Here is a 24004-nt window from a genome sequence, read left to right on the forward strand (position 1 = left end):
GCTTCTACCAGCCGGGGCGGAGGCCAGCAGTGGCTGTGGCAGCAGGCGGCGGCACCAGGCTGCAAAGGGGGACATGGTGGCCCTACAGCACCCGCCAGCTCATTCGGGGACGGCCCGGGGGGACCGCCGCCCCACCGGGGGTTGGTGAGGGCTGCCCACACCCATCATGGCGGCGGCCGCGGCCTCACGGGCACGCCCCCAAACACGCGGGGAAGGGCCGGGGTCCCGCGAGGTTTCGGGGTCCGGCGGGAGCAGCCGCGTCGCTGTGGTTACGGGACGCGAGCCCTCCACCGAGTCTTGGAGGCCGCAGGTTCGAGCCCCGGCGCCGCACGCTTGCCCCGGCGGGCTCCCGGTGAGGGACTGCAGGATCCCCCCCGGGGCGGGAGAAGCCTCCCAGAACTGTCGGTGAGGGCTGCAGGAGCTTCTGGGGCAGGAGAGCCTCCAGGCCCGTGGGTGAGGGGCTGCAGGAGCCCCCGGGCCAGCAGAGCCCCTAGGCCCGTGGGTCAGGGGCTGTAGGTGCACCCCAGGTCGGCGAGATCCCCGGGACACTCGGTGAAGGGCTACAGGACCATTCTGGGGCAGGAGAACCTCCGGGTCCGTGGGTGAGGGGCTGCTGGATACCCCCGGGACCGTCGGTGAGGGTCTGCAGGAGCACAGCAGGGTGAGAGCACCCCCGGGCCCAGCAGTGCTGCCCTGAGGGGGCTGCCAGGCCTTGGGGGTGTGAGGCGAGGGGGCCGTGGAGTCCCTGGGGCGCCCTGAGGGAATCCGGAGGGATTCACAAACCTGAGGAACAGATGGAGCCAGGTCCCCACGGCATGTGGGAGCCATGAGGGGACGGGCTGGCAGCTGCCGGCCTTGGGCCCACGGGGTCACCATTTACTTAAGCAGGGAGTAAAAGAGAGCCAGGGAGGTACCCGGTGCTGGGAGCTGAGAGCAGCCTGGCATAACAAACCTTTCCTGGGAGCTGCAGCTGAGTGAAGCCTACAGAGATGGATTATTTTCACATTACATTTTTCCCAGTCCTCCCCCTGCACCTCGTGAGAGATTCGTCACTGCCAAAGCCCTGTGCTTTCAATGGTGTTTTGACAGCCAAGCCCTGAATAGCGCTCACAACCAGCACTGCTGTGTCCTGCAGAGGTATCTGGGAGAGGAACGGAGCAGTTTCATGTTTCTTTCCTCATTCTTTCTCCTGCAGAGCCATGGAGGTCCCTGCGGAGCTGGCTGGTGGGAAGGACGCTGCTGCATCTCTTCCCAGTATGTCACAGCCAATACCAGTAGAGATCACAGTCGTGAAGGCTCAGGACCTGGTAAAGTTCTGAAAATATCTGTACTAATTTAATAAACAAGGCCAGAGCAATTCTGTATGCACAGGGATCCCCTGTGAGAGCAGCTGGGGGGTGATAAGGCTAAAGGAAGGAGTGGTGGGGGTATCAGAGGTTCAGCAATGCCACGCTGTGGCTTCCTCCTCCCTGCTGAGGAGTTGACACAGAGGAAAAAGCTTGTGAGGCACATAAATTGGGGAACACACCTCCCTAGCAGCAGGCCAGAGATACTGGGGTGAAATGTACCTCCCTGCCTCCTCTAACTGTATGTAAATGGCAGGTTTTTTAAGCAGAACACAGGGAGAATGTGATCAGTGAGGCAAATACCTGTGAAAGGACCTCACCTTGGGAGTAAAGCCAGATTTTCATCCCAGCTCCAGCTGTTTAAATCATATTGAAAGCAGTAGGGTGGCTCTGGTTTTAGAAAGGCAGTGGATCCAGTGCAAGGCTATGAGCTGGTGCCAATGAAACCACCACTGGTGTGATTTCCATGTGATGCACTCAGCTGTCCTTAAAGTATTCCAGAGGCACTGGCATTTGGGAGGGAATGTGGAGGAGAAGCTCAGCTCCTGCTGCAAGCAGAAAAAATGCAAATCCCTGCTTCTGCTCCAGCAGCAGACAGAAAAAGCAATCCAAAAGCACCTGCTTGAGGCTTTTACATTGTAGTATTGAAGTACCTCTTACACTGATAGATTCAGCAAACAGCAGCTTAGGTGAGGTATGAGGTGAGAGGAGGATAAACAATGCTGGGAAGAAAAGACTCATGGATTGATTGCATCTGGAATGTTGCTTTGTGGTTCTGATTGCTCCACCGTGAGAAAGGGCTGTACAGAAGGGAGGGGGGGTTACAAAAGGGCAATAATCACAGCAACTATATGAAAAAAAATCCGGCTGTAAGAATGTGGAATCCACTTCTGGCTATAAGTGTGGAATCTGCTTAATTAGAGGCAATGTAGAGAAGGATGAGAGAGGAGCCTTGGATAATTAATGGTACAGGGAAAGGTTAATTGGATTCTTCTGTTTAGCCATTCATAGGATGTATGCTCAAGGAGACAGTGAGAAGGGCCGAAAATTAAAAGCAAGTGAAAGAGATCTCTTTTTGTGTAAGAACCAGCAGGCAACTAATTACCCCAGTGACAGGGAGAGAGGGAGCTGAGGGCGGGTTAGGCATCCCTGTGGCTCAGCACTAAGGAAAAGCTGGGTTTGGGTACAATGGTCCTTGTGTTCAGCCACTTCTCTGTGCATTGAGAACTAAACCGTGTTTCTGCTGCAGGGAGCCCTTTGGTACCTGCTGCCCAGCACTTCCTTTGCTGTGCAGGTGCCAGATGCTGCCCATGTGGGACCCCAGTGCCACCCTCACTGTCCCTCTCCAGCCCTGTTTAAGCCCCTCTGTTTAGACATTTGAAATTCAAAGTAAAATCTGAATCTCCTCATCTCTGATTAAAGCAAAGTGGTATGAAGGTGGTGTAACAACAAATTGCAGAGCTCCCAAAGAGCTTGCTGGAGCCCTTCCTTTGATTTCATAGAATCATGGAATTGTTTAGGTTGGAAAAGGCTTCTAAGAGCATCAAATCCAACCTTTAACCCAGCACTGCCAAGGCCACCACTAAACCATATTCCCAAGTGCCACATGCACATGTCTTTTGAACACTTGCAGGGATGGGGACTCCCCCGCTTCCCCGGGGGGCTTGTTCCAGTGCTTGACCACCCTTACAGTGAAAAAAATTTTCTCTAATATCCAACCTAAACCTCCCCTGGCACAACTCAAGGCTGTTTTCTCTTGTCCATTTCAGGACATTCTGCACTATGTGACATGCACAGGTGTCCTGTGAGCTCATCCCTCTAGCTCAGGAGCTGCTTTCTTAGGAGACAGCAAAGGTCTCAAGCTTCCTGGAAGTACAGAAATATCAGTGGAGTATTTTGGGATTTGTTTTAGATGTGTCTTTCCTGAGGTGAAGCCTGGACCTCTCTATCTCCCCCTGCCACAGCTCCTGATAATCCTTGGGGCATCATGGAGCAGGAAATTTCCCTCCTAAAGATGGGAGGGTGAGGTCCAAGCTCTGCTTCTCTTCCCCATTCCTGTGGTAGAACAGACCCCCACAAGCGAGCCCTATCCTGGTCACTGACCTGAGCTGCTGCCAGAGGAACTCTGATCCTGGGATGCTGCTGCAGACCCAGCTGCTCACTGAGCTCTTTTTTTGACAGAAAACTCTCAAAAGCAACGTGCTGGTTACATTGGTACGTGTGGAGTACAATGGAGAAGTCCTGGGAGACTCCCCCAAGACTGATGTCCTGCCAAGTGGGACAGCAGAATACAACTTCAGCACCAGCTTTGAGTGCAGCCCCGAGGGGCCCAACTCCTTGGATGTCATTGTGCAGAAACCACTGCTCTGTAAGTACCTGGTGCCAGATCTCCCACCCTGGAGCCGGGTGCTGTCGCTGCAGGAGTCACTGCTTCAGGAATAGCACTAAAGCAGCAGCAGTGGGAGGCTCTCAGCACTTCTTGCCCATCTCTGCCAGCTGGAAGAATCCCCTTTCATGTTGGCCGGTGCTCTTTTGGCTTTGCTGTGCTTGTCAGCCTTGGGAGGTGAAGAGGAGCATGTGCCCGAGCTGACACAGACCCTCCCCAGTGCCTGACCTGCTGGTCCAAGGAACTCTGCCAGCTTCTCTCTTTTTATCTCCCTAGTGACCGTGCTAGAAGTGGGGCCAAGGGAGAAGAAAAAACCGGAGAAAATCACTCCTCTTGGCCAAGCTGTGGTGGACCTTCTACCTCTGCTGCAAGGTACAGCATCGAATTCCACAGCCTACATGACCACTCCTTGCTCCCTGGCACTTTTTGATCTCTGCTTATGGACCCCTGACTACAACTTACTTCCTTTTGACAAAGTGACCTTCAGAGCTCTACAAAATCTGACTCGGGGGGGAGAGAGGGTAGCTCAGCATTCAGAGTTAGACCATGATTTTGCCTCATGTAAGGTGTCCCTGCCCATGGTAGGGGGCTGGAACGAGATGATCTTTAAGGTCCCTGCCAGCCCAAATCATTCCATGACTATGATTCTTTGCAGAGGGTCTCACTTTAGGCTGCTCTCATTCCTGTTTCTTCCCAGGAGTGCGCTCACTGAAGGTCTTTGCTCCTTTGTATGCAGTGCCTGCCTCCTCATCAGAGAAGCTTCACCCCAAGGCCACGGTATGTGGAATTTGGAACTGTTCCTTTCCTCATTCAGCTCTCTGCTGCTTTTTAATGGGAGGGAGAACATGACTCAGCTGCCTGGCTCATCACGGATGTGGTACAGCCCTATATGTTACAGGCTTGGAGGCCTTTCCCCCTCCCTCTGACGTCTGTCCCTACTTCTCTCTGATAGGTGAAGTCGTGCTGGGAAATGTTAATGTGTGCAGCTACCCAATTGCTCTGCAAAAAATAATAAAGATGGAAAGCACAGTGCTGAAAACCCCCAAAAAGGCAACGGCAGGGTCACCTGCCCAGCTTTATTAGCCTTCCTTTCTGCAGATAAAATGTCTGAGTCCATTATTGTACAAACTGACTGCCTTTCCTGCGAGGCCCTTATTCATTCAGCAGGTTGCAAAGTACCCAGTGACTAAAACAGGGAATGAAGTATGAGGCTGGGAAAATGTGTCCAATTTTGCTCCTGAGCCTGCCTGCAGTGAGCACCGGGAGCGAAGTGGAAGGGTGGGTATCCCATTACCAGCTCTGTGTTTAAGAGGAGTTCACAGTGAGCAAGGTGGGGGGGCACTCATTAGGGAGGACAGGTAATAAATGCTGACCAGCTGGTTTTCCCTCACACACCATCCATCTGGGGCTGGGACAGGTAATTAAAGGCTCTCCACACAGAGCATGGAGATAGGGCAGAGGCAAAGCTGTGGCTGTCTGAATCACCAGGGGAAAAGCATCATTTTCCACCCTTGATGTTCTTTCTCTGTGATTCCTTTCATGAGACCCTGCCTCTTTCTCCACAGCTCATTTTAAGAGACCCCTGGGGCATGTGCCATACCTCAGCTAGGCTGTGCTTTAAACAAACAAATACCACAATTGAGCCAAATTGGTCCTGAAATTCCTTTCCTGTGCTGGGCTGTTTTCTTTTACATCGGAGATGAGGCACAAGATAACATCATACATTCTGGCCTTGGGTTTCTGCTTGTTTCTCCCTAAGTGCAGGCAAGTTATAATTGTCTATTTACTGGCTCTGCTTTATCCTTGTCTCTCAGGGTGGCCTTGAAGTGACAGTGAGCACCAAAGAGCTCCTGCTCTCTGCCACCCAGTTCTCAAGTGGGAACCTCCTGAGCATCACAATGGAGGCAGCTTATTCTGTCCCTGGAGTCTTTACCGTCGAAGGCCAGCAAAACTACATGGCTTGCTTGCAAATACCAGCAGCTGGTGAGGTGAGAATGGTCCAGGCACAGTGACAGGGGGTTTGGCTGGGTTTGGGTTGTTCTCCCACCCCATGGAACAAGTGTCCAGGCACGTGGGGTGCACAGCTCCCGTGCCTGTGCACCAGCAGCCTTTGTTGGCAGGGCTCAGAGTCTCTGTGGCGTGACGTGTTTCTTTAACACAAACAAAGGTCTGTTTGGAAAGATTTGGATTCAAACTGGCAGGGTTTTTTCCACGTGGCTCTTTATTTTTATTCCATTCTTTGCATGCGTGTGGTGGAGTGCATTTTCCAAGCCAGGCACCCTGTACTGTTGCTTTGCTTTGTTATCCCAGCTTGGAGCAGCTGGCTCTTGCTCCTGCTCCTGTTAGAAAGGCAAATCTTTTGTTTCTTGTGTCTCTCTAGAAGGAATTGCTATTGCTCTTCCAGAACGGCATCCTGAAGGCTGATGGTGAAAAAGAACCATTGCCCCGGCCCAAAAACTGGCCCCTTGGTACCATCCTGGCCCCTGGTGCTCTGGCCATACCCAACTCCTTCATTGTTGGTGGGCCCTATGAGGATGAGGATGGAGACCTCACCAGAAGCAAGGTGAGAAAGGACTGGCAGGTTTGGAAGAGAACCAGAAGGGACTGAGAGACTTGATATGAAAGGGAGATGGGTGGTCACTGTGCAGTGTCCAGCACAGAGATGGTTCCCCTGGGACAGCAGGCATGCTGACTCACTGCAGGAGGTATCCCAAGGGAGAATATGGCAGGTCTGGTCCCAGAAAACACCCACACTGGGCTGCTGGGCTGGGAGTTGTGTTATCTCCTGTGAGCCAGGCACTTAACGCTGATGATGTCTGCAGGAAAGGCTGTCAGCCTCTCAGCAGGGCTGGCCTGGCTATGGGCACTTGGACACCTCTGTCTGACTCACATTCCCTCCTGGGGACATTTTTGAGGATGATGCAGGCTGTGGAGTTTGCTGTCCTGGCTTTGACTGCACACTGTTTCTCACAGGACAGGGAATTCAGGAGGCAGGCAGAGAGCACAAAGAGAATCGTGTGGGACACGGAAAGGCGCTGTTACCTGGACGCTGCTGCAGTGGCTGTGTAAGGGACCTGAGGGACCCACCCCAGAACATGCTCAGATGAATGATCTGAGACAGGGAGCAGCAACGTGCAGGTGCTCTTGGACCTCTTTGGGGTCAAACTGTGGCTCTGCCTCACCTCTCATGGCTGCTGGGGCTGTCTCATGGCCACAAGTGTTCACCTGAGCAAGGGAACAGCTCTTGAACTGCCTTGAACTGCTGGCAGCAGCTTTGTTCTGCTGTGCTGAGAGAATATGAATTGGCTGGAGCTGCTGTCTCCAGGCCACAAATGCTCACTCCTGCTGCCAGCAGCTGGGGCTGGGGGCTGGTCCGTCCATGGTTTGAAGGAAGGGGCAGCAGTTATGGTGAGCAGACATGGAGTAGAGTGGTCTCCACAGCTCTCCTCTGAGCTGCTAATTAAGTTTTTACTGAATCCCAAACACATACAAACCTTTCACTCCATGTAGGCACTCTTCATTTGCTTTTTTATTGGGTAAGTGTTGCCTGTAGCAGCTCCCGATCCGCTCAAGATCAGGATGAGTGTTCCATTTATCTTTGAATCCTGCTATTTTCTGGCCTCAGCTGAATCATGCCTGTGCATTTCACAGCCAAATTACTCCTTGTGGGGAAATACTCCCTTCAATCTTGTTTGATTTTTAAAATTCTTTTCCCTACGCATCCATCCACCTGCCTGCTGGTGTCAGAGTCACCAGCCACACTGAATGCAAGCTCAGGATCCACTTGCTCCGTACAATTCAGGATTTATACCAAAGTTAATCACATTCCTTCTTACTCATTTCTGAAGTAACTGAGGGAGAGAAAAAACCTGGTGTGTTGCTCCCACAGTTGTTTTAAAGCTGGCTGTGCCATAAATGCACACAGCAGTGGATAGAGGAGGAAATGTACCCATCCTGCCCCAAATCAGTGTACCCATGGCCAGAGGGTGTTTGCTGAGGGAATAGGGTGAAGCAGACCCAAGAGGGGCTGCTGGAGCACAAAGGAGGGTGGTGGGGGTCTCCAGCTGGGTTTCTGCATCTCCTCAGTGCATCCTGCATCTGCTTTGTGCCCAGCCTGCAGAAGCGCATTGCCGAGTGCCACTATTGGCCCGTGGAGCTCTGCAAGATGTCCATGGCCTCAGGTGGCAAAGGGAAAACCAGCAAAGCTGACAAGGTAAAAACCAGCAAAGCTGTCAAGGTAAAAGTGGGGTCTGGCCCGTGGAGTAGCATTGCATTATCAGGCATTTTCCTTTTGAGGCCTTTGTGATACCAAAATCATCCCTGAAGCAGCCAAAGTGAGTCAGAGAGCAGGAGGCTTTGTGAAAAATCAGCTTTATAGGGCTGTTAAATGGATGCAGCGTCATATTTTTTCCTTATAGCTCTCACTGATGGACTGTGGTAGCTCAGTGGAAAGGGGACAGGGAGAGGGTACCTTTTAAAATCACAGAATAGTTTGGGTTGGAAGGGACCCCAGACTCCATCTCCTTCCGACTCCATCTCCTTCCAACTCCCTGTGTCGGGCAGGGACAGTTTCCACTAGACCTGTCCAGCCTGGCTTTGAAGAGAATTAGAAGTAATTCACTGAGCTGATCTTTAGCCAATGGGGTTTTGGAAAACCTTGAAGAAGTTCATGCATTCTTTCTCGGGCTGTAGGTAAGTTATGCTTTTGCATCTAAACCAGGGGGGTTGAGCAGAGAAACAGCCCCTTAGAGAATGGTTCTGCTCCTGGCAGCTGGTTGTGTGAGAGCTCCTAATCTATTCCAGGGCAAAGTCATATAAGTTGGTGTAAATCCCTTTCAGCACTCACCAGTGCCAGGATTTTGCAGCTCTGATGATGATTCTTCTCACCAGGCCTCCCACACCTCCTAAGCCATTTGGTTTCTGTCCAACCTGAGATGCACAACTCTGGGAGGATTACCTGGATTTCTAACCACACAGCTGATAATCTTCCAGCTGTATCTCAACAAGACCATCCTGAGGAATAGCAGAGTGCAGGAATTGGAGAGAAAAGCTGCCCCATGGGGATTGGGATAAAATTAATATTCTACATATGGAATGACTCCAGTGTGTTCATCCAGGTTGTCTCGGCTGCGTGCCAGTGACAGAACCACTGGCTCATCAGGTGCATCAGTTTGCTGTGTGGCCTCCTCTTAATGAGATTGGTGACCTTGTTCCCTTAAGGAGAATAACAGTCTGTTCAGGATCTCAGTCCCTTGCTCTGTGTTTCCAGGGAGATGAGGACAAGCAGATTGCCTTCCATGGCGTGGCATATGTCAACATGATGCATTTGCTGTGCCCTGGGGTGAAGCAGATCCGAGGGGCCTTCCGTGTCTTTAGCTACCAGGACAGCGAGGTGTTTGAGAAGGTGAGAGCAGCAGGCTCTGCTCCAGCTCTGCAGCTGGCTTTGCACTGAGGGGTTGGGAGCAGGCAGTGTGGGCAGGGGGGTGTTTGGGAGCAGGCAGTGTGGGCAGAGGGTTATTTGGGAGCAGGCAGCAGGGACAGAGGGTGTTTGGGAGCGGGCAGTGCGGTACTTGGAGCTGGATCTGAACCGTCAGTGCCCTTCTGTTGATGGAGAAAAATAATGATACAAGCTTTTAGGTGCAGATTTCTCCAAGGCAGGGGATTTCTGGGGGGCTGTGAGCAGGTTTGGGGGCTGAGAGAGGCTTTGAATCTCACTTCACTCCCTCCTATGCCAGCATGCTCCACTTTCCCCAGTCTGGAAGATAGGCAAGGGAGCTGTGTTGCTGGGAAGAGCAAACAGTGGCTTTAAAAGGATCGCGTTACCCCCGGCAACCACCAAAAAAGCTGTCACTGGAGCTCTTTCAGCTCTAGCTCACCGAGGTTTATTTGTCTTCTCATTTTTCCCTCTCTGTTACTAAGAGTGACACTTACATCTCCATTTTCCCTCAGTCTATCCCTCCTGGAACAGACCTGAGCTTGTTTCAGGAGGGCAGATGCACAGCCTGGTTTTGCCACCCACGTTCCCTGTGGGGCTGCGGTCCAGGTGCCGGAGCCGGGTGAATTCCAGCCCTTCTCCTGATCCCTGCTCCCACTGGCTGCTGCAGAGCTGGGGTGGACACAAGTGTGTCTGCTGGGTTCTGCTTCCCTGCCATGAATAATGACCCTTTGGCTGCACGGTGCTGCTTGTCCTGTGCCACTTATCTGTCACGAGATACTCTGGGTTGCTTCTTGCTCTAAGGAGTTTCCCTACAGCCACTCCATCCTCTCCCCAGGATCCCCATAACTCTTGCTAGCCCAATTCCTGTAACCAGGATGTGTGGGAGGGAACAGCCTGTCTAGGTGGTCAAACACGGTGTAAACACACAGTCTGACAAACCCTTTCCTTGCATTCCTTGGTGTGTGTCAGGGAGGCTGCTCCACACCAGAGAAGGAGCTGGAAGCCAAGAGATGCTATCAGGCAGGTGGGGACCCCAAAAATGTGTAGAGCAGGCATGGTGAGAGTATCCAGATTCATCCAGCAGTCCCCATCACCAGGCAAGTCCATAGCTGTGGGGCAGGTCTAGGATCCCACCAGGATCTCGGATCTGGATTCCAGCATGTTCTCCGCATATCTCAGGCAAGGGTCAAGGGCCAGTCCTCAGTGATAACACAGCTCTTTGAGGGAAGATGGAGAGACCTCACTGAGTCTCAAAGCCTAACCTGAGGCTTCATGGCTACCCAGGATCAGAGCTGGCCTGGAGCACCTGCAGCTGAACTTTAGGAGGAGAGAATGAGGTTACAAAACTTCTTAATGCATTTAAGACCCTGACAGTGTGCTCTGTGATGTGAGAGGTTAAGGCAAAGGAGTGAGGAAGCCTGCTTTGTCCCTTGATTCTCTCTGTTCCTCTATTTTTCAGACCAGAATTCAGCACAGTATTTTCCGGGATCTCAGGTCACAGCTCAGTCTGGCCAAGGAAGGGTTGGGGACCTCTCCTGTTTCCAGAGCTGCTCCCACTAAGGCTCAGAAGGAAGACAAAGATTCCAGTGGAACGGTGAGGTCTAGGGAGGCACATGGCACCATGGTTGCTCTGTTTCCATGTCACAGGCAGTTGGGACATGCAGGGACCAGTGATGGATGCTGTGTTGCCTCAGCCAGCTGAGAGATACTCATTATTCTAGAATCATAGAATCTCCTCAACATGAAGGGATCCACAAGGATCATGAGTCCAACTCCTGGCTATGCACAGACACCCCAGCAATCCCACCCTGTGCCTGTCAGTGTTGTCCAAACACTCCTGGAGCTCTGATAGCCTTGGGGTCATGACAGTGCCCAACGACCCTCTGGGGGAAGAATCTTTCCCTGATATCCAGCCTAATCCACCCTTGGCACAGCTCCAGCCATTCCCTCAGGTCCTGTCACTGGTCACAGAGAGCAGAGATTGGAGCTGCTCTTTGTGAGGAAGCTGCAGCTTTCCCTTTCCCTGAAATCGTAGGACATGCTGCCTGAACAAATGCACCATCTCACACCCTGAACTTGCAAAGATACGAGATTTATTGAGTCGGAAACAAGAGACATCTTTTCTTTTTCCTAATAGTTACTCAACCCATCCAAAATCCAGTTGTCAGATGGCACTGGAGGATCTGAAAATGTCACAAATCTCCTTGAAGGACAGGTAATTATGTCTCTCCAAAGAGAAGGAAAGACTGTAGAGCATCACTATGCTGGTGTCTCACACCTTTCACACAAATTCCTCAAGAGTGAGTTGGACAAGGGATGTTTTATGTAGATGCTGTCCCAGAGTTCTTCCAGTGACGTCCACCCGGAGAGCAGACTGGCATTGGGCTAGAAGGTCTCTGTAAATTGTCAGGCATTTATTTAAAATATCCCTTCATATTTTGGCTTCTTCCTCTGGAATGCACATTCTTTCTGCAGGCAGATTGATTATCTGGGCTCTCTCCTTTTCCCTAGCCTGGTTTCTTGAGCTGGATTTTGCTGCTGTAACTCATGCCGAGGGTGGGTTATAAAACAAGCTGGATCTCTGCAGTTTGGAGCTCTGTGGCTGTGTGCTCAGTATTTCATTGTGCCAGCACTGGCTGCAGACAGCACGACCCAGAGAGCAATGTTTATCTCCACAGTACAGCGAGGCAGGAACGTTCCTGGTGATGGAGATAAAGCTGGACAGGCCCTTGGTCCCAAAGCGGCTGCGGGAGGAGCTCGTCAGACGGTGCGTGAGGATGGGCTGTGGGGCTGACAGCTCCTCTCTGCAGGGTGGAGAGAGGCTTGTACAGCAAACCCCCCTTGGAACACTCCATAAAGAGGGCCTGAGACAAAGCCCACAGGAATCAGGGGGAGGATTTGGCCAGACTGCTTTAGACGTGGCATCTGGTGTGTTGGGAAAACACTTGTTCATCCCAGCTGGCATCTCCCTGCCATCCCTCTCAAAACAAGAGACACCAGAGCAGCACAGCAGTGTCTGTGTTCCTGTCTGGGCTTTGTTTCCCACTAATCCCCATGTCCTTGCCTCTTGCATGTGATGTTCAGTGGCTTGGTCAGTCCTGGCCACCAGCATGGACTGTCCTGGGTAGTGCTGCTGTTGCTTCACCAGAGCATTCTCTCATTTTTAGCTTTCCAGAAGTTTTCTCACAATATTTTACCCATTCCTCAGCTTTTGTGTTAGTTTTCATGTTGTTCTGCTGCAGAGCTGCTCTTTCATCTCTGCTGCTTTTCTGGACTTCCAGTTCCTGTCCAGTGGCAGCCCTGCTGTGTTATGGGTTAGAAAGGCATAACACATCTAATTTATGGAATAAAAAAATAGAAAATGCAGCAGATTAATAAAGTATAAGAGGTGCAGGTTTGTGTCTCTCAAACAGAAATATCATCCATTCGTTGGAGGTATGTGTGTTGTCCTCACGGCTGCCTGCTGTCTTCCAGGAGGATCAGGCTGAGCTCCTCTTAGAAGAGACCTTTTCCTGGCCTATTTTATACATTTCTACTCTTCTGCAGTGTGTGTGGATTCAGCATAACTCCTCCTTGTTCACCTGCTTGTGTGCATCTTGGCTTGGTGGGCTGGATTGTGTTCTGAGGACTGAGGGTGTTCTGGTGTCCAGCAAGCAGGAAATGTTGAAAAAAATTTTAATGAATTAAGGTTGGTTTGGCACCAAGGATTTTAAGTCCAGAATCCCAGAATGATTCAGTTTGCAAGGGACCACTGAAGGTCATCTAGTCCAACGTTCATGTTCAAGCGGGGTTCCCCAGAGCACGTTACTCTGTGTCCAGATGGTTTTTGGATATATCCAGGGAAGGTGACTCCACAGAGAATCCTGCTGCAGTGCTCAGCCATCCTCACCTTAATAAAATCTTAGTTAAAGAGTGGCCTGGGCTGTTTAGTGACCAAATTCTACAGAGCTTTCCTCAAGCTGGTTCCTTCCTTACACCTGTTCTACAGAACCAGCAGCTCTAAGAGTCAGATCTGCCACTCCAGGAGAGCAGTTTGGGTCAGCAGTAAATGTTAGCCCTGTCATGACGAGCCACAACCATCAGCTGTAGGGACCTGGTCACTCTTGGTCTGAGACTTCAGTTTTCCTCCCAGGTCCCTGTGAGGTGTCTCAGGGACACGATGGCAGGTTGGAGTCCTCCCACTCCACAAGCCAACATCCTGGGCAGTGGATCTGCTGATCTCTCCTCTGCTCTCATTGACAGGGTCAAGGAGATGATTCATCCCAAACCTGAGCTGCCCCCCTGGACAGGAGGAGCCAAGAAGGTACGTGTGAGAGCCTTGCCACCATTCTGCCACTCCATCCTGCCCTCATCCCTCTCACACAACAGAGACTTCATTCTCAGCCCACAGCAACAAGGAGATGAGGTTTGATGAGGACAAGGGTGCAGGGCCACAAAGGTGGTGAAGGGTCTAGAAGGGAGTAGGGCCATATGAGGAGTGGTGAGGTCACTTGGAATGTTCAGCCTGGAGAGCAGAGACTGAGGGCAGAGCTCATTGGGGTCTGCAGCTTCCTCACAAGGGACAGCTTCAATCTCTGCTCTCTGTGACCCGTGACAGGACCCGAGGGAACAGCTGGAGCTGTGCCAGGGGAGGTTTTAATGGATATTAGAAAAAGAGTGCCCAGGCACTGCCCAGGCTCCCCAGGGAATGGGCACAGCCCCAAGGCTGCCAGAGCTCCAGGAGCATTTGGACAATGCTCTCAGGCACACGGTGGGATTGCTGGCGTGTCTGTGCAGGGCCAGGAGCTGGACTTGATCCTTGTGGATCCTTTCCAATTCAACATATTCTATGATCCTAGGAAATACACAGAAAAGGAAATGCCTGTATGTGTTATCTCCACAGCAGTGTGCCTTGGGAACCCATTCATCACTTGTGTTCACATCCCATTCAAAGGGAAGAGATGGAGAGATGGAGCAAAGGGAGGGAAGGCAGCCATGGGGAAGGAAGGAAATGGGATGCTGGGAAAAGAGGCTACCAGAACCTTACATTTATCCTATAAACAGTCCCAACAATTTCTTGTCTCAGACCAGCCCCTGTGCTTCATCAGACTCAGACAAACCTGAACAGAATCAGCCCTGACCTTTCTTGGGTCACCAAGAATTTCTGAGGATCAAGATTACGGAGGTTACAGATTCTGCTGAAGAGGGCTGGCCATGGGTTTCAGGGCTCCCAGTAAATGAGATATATTTTACTCACAGCCAATTATATTGCTATAGGAGAGGTAGCAGTGACTGGAATACTGGGTTGTGATGGAAAATCCTAGCAGGAAGGATTTTGTGTTTACCTGTAGATATTTTCTCAGCCCTCAGGCGTGGACAGGAAAGGATGTGTGACAGACTAATTGAGTCAGGTGGAGTTAATGGGAGGCGTGGGCTGTGGCAAATCAAATACATATCAAGGTTGATTGCATAAGTGGCTTGTGAAATTTATTTATGTCTTTCCTAGGCAGTGGAAGCTTATGAAAAATGTGTCACCAGTGTTGCTGCTGCCATCCTGAGGGAATACCATGAGCTTTTTGGGAAGCAGCTGCCTGGCCAGGGAATGATAGACCACGGAACCCTGGAGGAACAGAGGCGTCAGCTCAACTACGAGCTCAATACCTCTGGGAAATATTTTGCTTTTAAGGAACAGCTAAAGGTGAAGACTCCTTTGTGCTTTTTGCTTCCTTGCTTGTTTTGCCCTGACAGTTTCTCAGGGAGGCACTGCTTTCCCATGGTGGTAACTCAGGATGATGTGGTGCTCCAGAATCCTTTCCTGCCACCTGGAGCTGTTGCAGTGGGCACTGAGGGGACAGGATTCCCCCCTAATGGAGCAGGCACCGAGCTGCTTTGGTCCCACACCACGAGAACACTTCCTTTCAATGGGAGCTAGTCACATCCTTTTGCCCCATGCTCATAACCTGAGAAAGGCAAAGCTGGCTGCTCTCACATTCCCAGTCTGCCTTGGCAGGGAAAGGAGGTTCCACTCTCTCAGCTGCTCAGCCTCAGCCACGCTCTTCCTGGAGACCCCCTCTCTGTCTTGAGGAGATGAGCCATCCACATGCTGTCCCCTAAAGGGTGTGTCAGGGAGGTGGGAAAGGAAATCCCCCTTGCTTGCTTTTTTTACTTTTATCAGTGGTGGGCTGGATTTATTTCTCAAAACTAAGTTGGAGCTTCAGGCAAAATGAATATGTTCTGTCTCTGTCTGATTACAGAGCTGGTGGGGGGCACGGGGGAGAACCTGCCTTGTTCAATGTCCTTTGTCTCCACAGCATTCTGTGGTGAAGATTGTGAGGGAGAAATACCTGAAGACCGAGGCATTTGAGAACCAGGGGCAGCTCCAGGAATTCCTCAGTGAGCTCTACGTGTTCCTCGTGGGCCACATGCACATTGCCCTCAACAAGGTAGGGGGAAATCTGGGTGACTCGGACCATGGCTTCACCGTGGATCCAGGGCACGTGAAGGACTTTTGCCTTCAAGACAGAGGCAGGCTCATGCTTTCATCTGCTGGAGTTTTCACATGTGGACCATGAGCCACACTCGAGGCAAGGTCCAGTGCATTTGAATCCCACTGCTCAAAATCCTGATGGTGGGATATGTGTGAGATGCCCCTGGTAGAGCTGCTGTAGCTGGCACGTGGGGAGGGTGGCTGGCAGAGTGTGAGCTGGGGTCACCAGTGAGAAGTTTGTCATCACCTTGATCTAGGAAATGCTGTGAATAATCACAGAATCACAGACAGGTTTGGGTGGGAAGGGAGCTTAAAGGTTATCTCATTCTACCACCTGCCATGGGCAGGGACACTTTCCACTGTCCCAGGTTGCTCCAAGCCCCAATGTCCAGCCTGGCCTTGGACACTGCCAGGGATCCAGGGGCAGCCACAGCTGCTCTGGGCACCCTGTGCCAGGGCCTCACCACCCTCCCAGGGAACAATTCCTTCCCAATATCCCATCTAACCCTGCCCTCTGGCAGTGGGAAGCCATTTCCCTTTGTTCTGTCCCTCCATGTCCTTGTAAAAATTGATATTGCACTGTCCCTGTGTGGCAGAGGTACCTGGGAATGATGGGAATGTGTCCCACCACAGAGCAGCTTGCCTTTCCCAGTGCCCAGCCCCAGCCGTACTGGTCTGTACTGTGTGTGGTGCTGATGTGGGACCTGCTGCCATACTGGGATCACACGAACCACTCTTCCCTTCCCCAGGGCTAACTCTGTCTCCTTCCCTGCCAGCTCCTGTCTGGGGAAAATGTTTCTTCTACCCCTACACCCTGCACAACCGATAAGCAGCTCTGGCTCTTTGCTCGTGAAGCTGAAGCCAACAGGGACTTGAAACTGGCCTCTCTCTTCTACAGGCAGGTAAGGGAGCCCCAGTTCTCTCCTGCCCATCACCTGTGTGGGCTGGCACAGTGGGGCTGCTGCTCACAGCTCAGCCAGCCCTGGCTGTGGCAGAGGAAGGAAGGAGCTGAGCATCGCCAGGATACTCAGGCTGAATGGGAGGGATTTTCCAGGGAGATGCTGCTCTCTGCAGGATGTGAGACTGTCCCTGGACTCCAGCCTTGAGGCCAGGGGAAATGGGATGTACTGGGTCAGTTCTGGGGACACTGGGCCCTGGGAGACGTCAGCTGGAGCTGGAGGACACGTGTTAGGTGGAGGAGGCTTAGAGGAAGTGGGCTTCCAGCATGATCCCATTTAGGGGACACCCTTGCATGTGATAAACAAGGGCTTGATTCCTGCTAAACAGGGCTGGGGTGGCCAGGGAAGCCATGGTCATTCCAGAATTGTCTCCCCAGTCCATGGCATGTGCTGAGCCTGACTCCAGTGATAATCTCTGTTGTCTAGAGAATAGCTCAGGACCAGTGCAGCATCCAGTCCTGGCTGGACTATGGAGCCTTCTGCCTGCTGCACGAGGATGCCACCAAAGCCCAGGAATGCTTCAAGAAGGCCCTTTGTCTGGACCCCCAGCACACCCAAAGGTGCTGAGTGCTCCTGGAGGGTGGGTGGGGAGGGTGGGGAGTGTATCCCCCCCACCACTGCTGGGGCTGCAGGGCTGACTGCTCTGCCCCTGCCCCAGCTTGCTGCTCTGTGGGATTGTGGCTGTCAAGCTGCAGCACTATGAAGAGGCAGAGATTTTCTTTGAGGATGCCTGCTGCTTGGAGCCATCCAGCATCATAGCCTGGACCCTCTCAGGTACAAAACCAAGCCAGTCTGGTGCTCAAGGTATTCCTGTAGAGCCATGCATTGTTCCTGCTCCCAATCCTCTTCTCCCTGCTCCGAGGTGAGGGCTACAGGAAGGATTTTGCTTCCTTTGGGTGTCTTCTGATGCTGCTCTATCTCTCCCACAGGTTTGTTTTATGAGCTGCAGAATAATTATATTCGGGCAGAAAGGAACTTCCGTGAGGCTAAGAAGCTCCTGCAAGCACAGCTTGAGGAGGAGAGGAGAATCCTTGAGGCTGCTGAGGCAGAAGGGAAAAAGCCCAGCACAGCCCCAGGTAACAGGCAAACCCAGGAGGTGTCCTGACATCAGGGGCTTGGAGCTGTGTGGGCAACGGTGGAAGGAGAGGAGAATTTTTAAGAGGAGAAGTACAAAGGGTAACGGTAGAAGATGTGGACTGTGAGCTAGAACAGAATTCCATGGAAGCTGTCACTGTGAGTTCCCAGCACAGCTCACAAAGCTCTGCCTCACCACTCCGAAGGGCAAACCAGCAGCTTGGCAGTGACCCTGAGGCCAAGGCTTCCTTTGGAGCCTCTCTGAGTCCAGCCTGAGCTGAGACTGTCTGTCCTGAGTCCCAAATATTTGGCCAGGCTGCAGGAAATGCTGACTGGCTTTATTTTTAACGTTATCACCACTCATGCAGTGCCTCAGGCATGTGGGTTTTTGTCCCTTCTGATAATGAGGAAAAGGATATTCATAGAATCGTGGCATGTCTAAGGTTGGAAAGGACCTCCAAGATCATCAAGTCCAACTGTTAACCCAGCACTGCTGTGTTCACCTCTAACCCTTGTCCCCAGGTGTCACATCCACAGGGCTTTTGAACACTTCCAGGGATGGGGACTCCACCACTGCCGTGGCCAGCCTGTTCCAATGCCTGGCCACCCTTTCTGTGAATAATTTTTTTTCTATTATCCAACCTAGACCTCCCTGGTGCAACTTGAGGCCATTTCCTCTCATCCTGCCTCATCCTATATCTGTTTCTGGCTTCACATGGTAACCTTGTGCTCAAAACCCCAGCCCCAGGTATTGCCTCCTGCAAAGAAATTTCTTCCCAGCTTTTAAAACCTGATAGATCTTTTATATTTTCTCTCTTCTCTATTTTTTTGTTGTTGTTGTTGTTGAATCATGTTCTAAACTGGGCAGTTTATGGCTTTCCACCAAATGGTTGTTGGGGGTTTTATTCCAGAGGAGATTCCAGATGGCTCAGCTGACAAACTGCCAGAGGTGGTGGAGGGTGTGACATCCAAGGAAGAGGCTACAGCACTGCAGGAAGCCCTGGAAGGTTTGGGAATGGGGATGTGGAGAGCTGGGAGATGGTCCTGTGGGAATGGTGGGGAGTAATGTGGGAGCAGTGAGCCATGGCCCCCATGATGCCAAGGCCTGTTGTCTCTCCTGAGCCAGGGAATCTGCAGGCAAAGCAGATTCACCCTGCCTTTCAGAGCAGCACATCTCAGGATGGACAGCCCGCAGGTGAATGCAGCTCTCTCCCTCACGTCACTGCACCCTGCACCTTCCTTTTCTTCCTCCTGAGATGCCAGCTCTGAAAGTGTCCCTAGGGATCCCCTCAGGTTCTGTGGTGTGTGATCTGCCTCCTCCACAGCCCCAGTGGTGGTGGAGATGGCAGTGCTGGGTGCCTCAGGGCCCCCTGGTTGGTTTGGGGAGGCAGGAGCCTCACAGTAGTTGTCTCTGACGAGAATCATTCATGAATTCCCACCTTTTTTCCTCTGGGTTTGGACTGGAAAATTAGTGGGTGAAGAGCGTAATTTCTTTTCAGATCTTCTACAAAACTTAAGCCCTTCAGAAAGAAATGCTGAGTTAATCTCTGCTTCAGCCTCCCCTGCCACCTCCTGGGTTTTGCTCCATGTTGCAGGGATTTTTCTGTCCCCACTGGGATGTCAGGCCCTGCTTTGGCTCCAGAAATAAAAACCCCACTTTGGGACTGACAGAGACACATTTTCTTGCAGCACCATGTCCTGCTCCAGGACCTCAGCCACCTCCTTGCACCATCTTCATGAAGACAGTGGAATTCCTGATGAAAGTCAATGCTGTCCGGGTCAGTTTAACAGGGAGTGGAGGAGTGGGAAGGGAGGTTGGTTGATTCCCAAAGAGCTCCAGCCAGCCCCTTTCTTGGGCTCAGGGAATGAGCCATGGCCACTCCAGAGGCCGAGCACAAGAGGGAGCAAAGCCACCATTGCCCAGAGATATAAAAGTGTGGCCAGGCAGAGTATTGAGCCCACAATGCTGGCTGTGGACACACAGCCCAGCACTGCCTGCTGCACAGGGAGCAGCCAGCTCAGGAACGGTGCAGGGTGCTCTTCTCTGTGCATTCAGAGATGGGATCCATTATTGTGATGCTTCCAAGATGCCTGAGCTCCTTTGATGCAGACACTTGTGTATGTTTGAGTGATTTTTGTATCAGCTGTGGAATGTGCCTGTCCCACCGAGTCATCTCTGGGATCTCTCTGGTTGCCACATTGTGCTGCCTGCCTAAATTTGACATGGCAGAAAGAGTTGCTTAAAGCAAAACACAACTAGATGGAATCATGGAATGGTTTGGGTTGGAAGGGAACTGGAAGTTCATCTAATTTCAACCCCCTGCTATGGGCAGGGACACCTTCCACTAGACCAACATTCAAAAGAGGGGAAAAAGAAATTTCCTTTGTGTTTTCTGTTCGTGGAAGTCAGACGGGTGTCAGTCAGCCCTCCTGCCCCATCCTGCTGGGGTGTCCATGGTGTCCCTGGTCCCCTAACCACCACCTGTGCCATTCCTCCCCAGTTTGTTCACAAGGCACTGGCCCACGAGCTGCTGAGCCTTCAAGGAGGCCCCACCTGTGCCTACTACCTGGCACTGGCCTGGACCTACTCGCTGCAGGAAGACCTCCCCAGATGTGAGGAATGTGTGTGTGAGGCCATTCGGATCGACCCCACGGTAATTCCCGTGCAGCCCTGGTGTGTGTGAACCCAGAGCTCCTGCTTCATTTCCACTTTACCATTCCTAGTCCAGAGCATTTCAGCAGCCAGGGCTGTGGCTGCTGCACTGCTCTCTTTGTTGTCCCATCCTCACAGCCTCCTGTCACTCCCTGCACAGGCAGACAGCATCTCAGAGCCTGTCTCTGCCTTTCCCTCTGCAGCATCTCCCTTTCTTTTCTCTTTGAATAGATACATCCTGATCCTCTCTCCCTGCGTGGGCGAGTCAGGTTCTGTTTCATGAGAAACAAGGTTGCTATTGAGCTCTCTGCAGGGAAGGTGGCTTTGGGGAGGCAGGTTGAAAGGAAGGCAGGGGGAAGGTGATACCTGGGAATGCTGTGTGTAGGCAGGGCACTGGGCAGGGAGCTGGAGGGGGATCCCATTGCTGGTGTCCTGCAGGCAGCCCACTGACCTTGACTCTCTGCATAAACCCTGTGCCGATATCACAGAATCATGGAATTGTTTAGGTTGGAAAAGCCCTCTAAGATCATCAGACCAACCATTCCCCAGCACCACCATGTTCACAATTAAACCATGTCCCCAAGTGCTGCATCCACACGGCTTTTAATTCCCTCCACGGATGGTGACCCCAGCACTGCCCTGGGCAGCTGTGCCAGTGCCTGACCACCCTTCCCATGAAGGAATTTCCCCAATATCCAACCTAAACCTCCCCTGGCCCAGCCTGAGGCCGTTCCCTCTCCTCCTGTCCCTGTTCCCTGGCAGCACAGCCCGACCCCCCCCGGCTGCCCCCTCCTGTCAGGGACTTGTGCAGAGCCACAAGGTCCCCCCTGAGCCTCCTTTGCTCCAGGCTGAGCCCCTTTCCCAGCTCCCTCAGCCGCTCCTGGGGCTCCAGCCCCTTCCCCAGCTCCCTTCCCTTCCCTGGACACACTCCAGCCCCTCAATGTCCTTCTGCAACTGAGGCCCCACAACTGCACACAGCACTCGAGCTGTGGCCTCCCCAGTGCCCAGCACAGGGCCACGAGCACTGCCCTGCCCCTGCCGGCCACGCCACTGCTGACACAGGCCAGGGGCCGTTGGCCTTCTTGCCCACCTGGGCACACCTGACTCTGCTTCAGCCACTGCCAACCAGCACCCCCAGGTCCTTCCTTTCCCACCAGGCAGCTTCCAGCCGCTCTATCCCCAGCCTGGAGCACTGCACAGGGAGTTGTGATAATACAATTGAACACTGCTCAGCTCCTCCTGTCTGCTACTTGCAGGTGTCCCAGCCCCCCTCCCAGGTGTTTCTCCCATCCATGTCTCACTCCTGGTTTTTGGTGCACAGAATCCAAATGTCTGGGCTCAGAAAGGGCACCTGTGCTACCTGAAGAAGGACTTTGACAAGGCAAAGAATTGCTATGAGCGAGTCATCAGCTTTGTGGAGGATGCTGTGGATATGCACATTGTCTACCTGCGCCTGGGCTCCATCTACCTGGAAGAAAAAGAGGTGAGGAGCCAGCGAGGCTGCGGAGGGGAAGTTACCACAAAACAAATCACTCCCCCAGCAGCAGTGGGGACAGTGGGTGTCTGAGTCCCATGGAAACAGGGTGTTTTGGCAAATCCCTGTGTGTGGAGTGATGTGATGATGCAGAGGGAATGTGTCTGTCTCTCTCCTGGCAGTACGGCCGGGCCAAGCAGATCTACCTGCTCGCCTGTGACAACTCTGCCTCCTGTCTCACCTGGCTGGGTGTGGCCATCGCTTGCTACAGGGTGAGTGCAGCTGCCTTCGTGTCCTCTGGGCTTCTGTTGGTGGCACAGAACACAGGGTTAATTTTTGAAGGATTGCCTGGTTTAAAGCAACTCTGGCTGCCTGTGAGCCATCGTGTCCTGTGTGCTGTGACAGCCCCAGCGTGGCACCCAGACGGTGTCACCTTCAGCCCCTGCTCTGGGAACACTTGGATGATGTCACCTTCAGCCCCTGCTCTGGGAGCAACCATCCTTCCCCCTCATCCCAACTCCTGCCAGCACCTCCTTCCCCAGGGTGTTATGGCAAACAATCAGGGCTCTGCTCCAAGTTCCTGCCTGCACATGACCTGCACGTCACCACCAAGGCACTGAGTGGGATGTCAGCAGGGAGGAACCTCGGTGCTTTCCCTGTCCAAGGGAATCCAGCGCCTCTGAAGGGCTGCCAAGGACACCTAGCCACCAGCAGTGCAGCATCTCCCCAAGGGACACCTTGCCAGGTTCCTTCAAGGGAGTTTGCCTGAGGAAGCAGTCAGGGAAGGAATTTGAACTTCTGTTTCCCCCTTGGCCAAATGTTTACCTCCTGGGAGGCTGTGGAATCAGGTCAGGGAGGTGAGTGGTGGCCTGGGCACCCCCTACCCCTGCCTGCCCAGAGCTGCTGCAGAGCGGGCATAGGGAGCAGGAATACAGCTGTGTTTCCTCATGGAGCTGGATCACTCAGTTCCTGGAGGAACAGGGGTTTGTGCTGCTTTCCTTACAGCTGGAGGCTAATTTAGAAATAGTGAGTGATCCCACAGGGATCAGCAGTGGGAAGCTCCTGCTCCAGACTGGGGATCCGGATGCTGGCACTGAGGGTAACTCCTTGTCTGTGCCCTAAATCCTTTCCCCTGCATTTCTATCAGGGAAGCCCTGCTAGGAGCTTCTGTTGCACTGATTTCTTCTGCTGTTAGAGCAATGCCTGTTCCATTGGGAAGCGCTTTCTGCCTGCTCTTTGTCCTTTGTCCATGCCTCTCCTTCTCTCCCTCAAGATGAAAGAGATGGAGGAAGCAGAAGATGCTCTCTCTGAAGCCAATGCCCTAAATAACACCAACGCTGATGTGTGGGGATATCTCACCCTCATCTGCCTGCACGTGAGTGCCCAACCCCTGCCAGCCTGATGGAGGGGGGGTTTATCGGGCTGGGGGGGGAAGAGGGGTTGGCATCTGCTCATGAACCTGAAGAGCTGGTGTAGAGCTCAGTGATAAAACGTTTGGGGGCTGTGCTTGGGAAATCGAGTTTGGATGGAAAGAGCATCACCCTGAGGCACTGACTGCCCTGGGGCACGTCCTCCCTGCTGAGCTTCTTACAAATATCATTTCACTGAGATCCCATGTCTTTCCTGAGGGGCTGGAGTGTGTCCAGGGAAGGGAAGGGAGCTGGGGAAGGGGCTGGAGCCCCAGGAGCGGCTGAGGGAGCTGAGAAAGGGGCTCAGCCTGGAGCAAAGGAGGCTCAGGGGGAACCTTGTGGCTCTGCACAAGTCCCTGACAGGAGGGGGCAGCCGGGGGGGGTCGGGCTGTGCTGCCAGGGAACAGGGACAGGAGGAGAGGGAACGGCCTCAGGCTGGGCCAGGGGAGGTTTAGGTTGGATATTGGGGAAATTCCTTCATGGGAAGGGTGGTCAGGCACTGGCACAGCTGCCCAGGGCAGTGCTGGGGTCACCATCCGTGGAGGGATTTAAAAGCCGTGTGGGTGTGGCACTTGGGGTCAGTGGTGGCCTTGGCAGTGCTGGGGAATGGTTGGATTTGATGGTCCCGAGGGTCTTTTCCTGCCTAACCCGCCCTGCGCTTTGCTCCCCGGTGCTGTGTGCCGGCTGCAGGGCGGGCGGCAGCTGGAGGCAGAGCAGTGCTACAAATACACCGTCAAGGTTCGTGTCCGTGCGCTGCGGAGCGGGCGGGGCTGGGGGCAGCACGAAGCGCTCACCCTGCT

The 24004-nt window shown here is 52.9% G+C and overlaps 1 protein-coding gene across 1 annotated transcript; it reads left to right on the forward strand.

The window, feature by feature from the left end:
- The first annotated feature begins 201 nt into the window (after positions 1–201).
- On the forward strand, positions 202–18413 carry CFAP70 (cilia and flagella associated protein 70). The gene is made up of 21 exons (XM_039560149.1): positions 202–405; positions 1196–1307; positions 3528–3714; positions 4009–4104; positions 4430–4509; positions 5547–5720; positions 6113–6295; positions 6706–6797; positions 7819–7945; positions 9002–9136; positions 10629–10763; positions 11307–11384; positions 11848–11936; positions 13412–13472; positions 14655–14846; positions 15460–15591; positions 16412–16537; positions 17021–17154; positions 17253–17368; positions 17524–17670; positions 18315–18413. Exons 2-21 carry the CDS (start codon positions 1200–1202, stop codon positions 18332–18334), a joined length of 2412 nt encoding a protein of 803 aa, XP_039416083.1. The 5' UTR covers positions 202–405; positions 1196–1199; the 3' UTR covers positions 18335–18413.
- The last annotated feature ends 5591 nt before the right edge of the window (positions 18414–24004 follow it).

This window comes from Corvus cornix, chromosome 14, assembly GCF_000738735.6.
Source record: "Corvus cornix cornix isolate S_Up_H32 chromosome 14, ASM73873v5, whole genome shotgun sequence".
In the NCBI taxonomy this organism is placed as follows: Eukaryota; Metazoa; Chordata; class Aves; order Passeriformes; family Corvidae; genus Corvus; species Corvus cornix.

Bases quoted from the DNA above. Each gene is read 5' to 3' on its own strand.
- CFAP70 (XM_039560149.1), top strand. From the start codon at position 1,200: ATGGAGGTCCCTGCGGAGCTGGCTGGTGGGAAGGACGCTGCTGCATCT. The intron at 3,715-4,008 runs GTAAGTACCTGG...TTATCTCCCTAG, and splicing joins TGTGCAGAAACCACTGCTCT to TGACCGTGCTAGAAGTGGGG. The intron at 17,671-18,314 runs GTAACAGGCAAA...TATCCAACCTAG, and splicing joins AAAGCCCAGCACAGCCCCAG to ACCTCCCTGGTGCAACTTGA.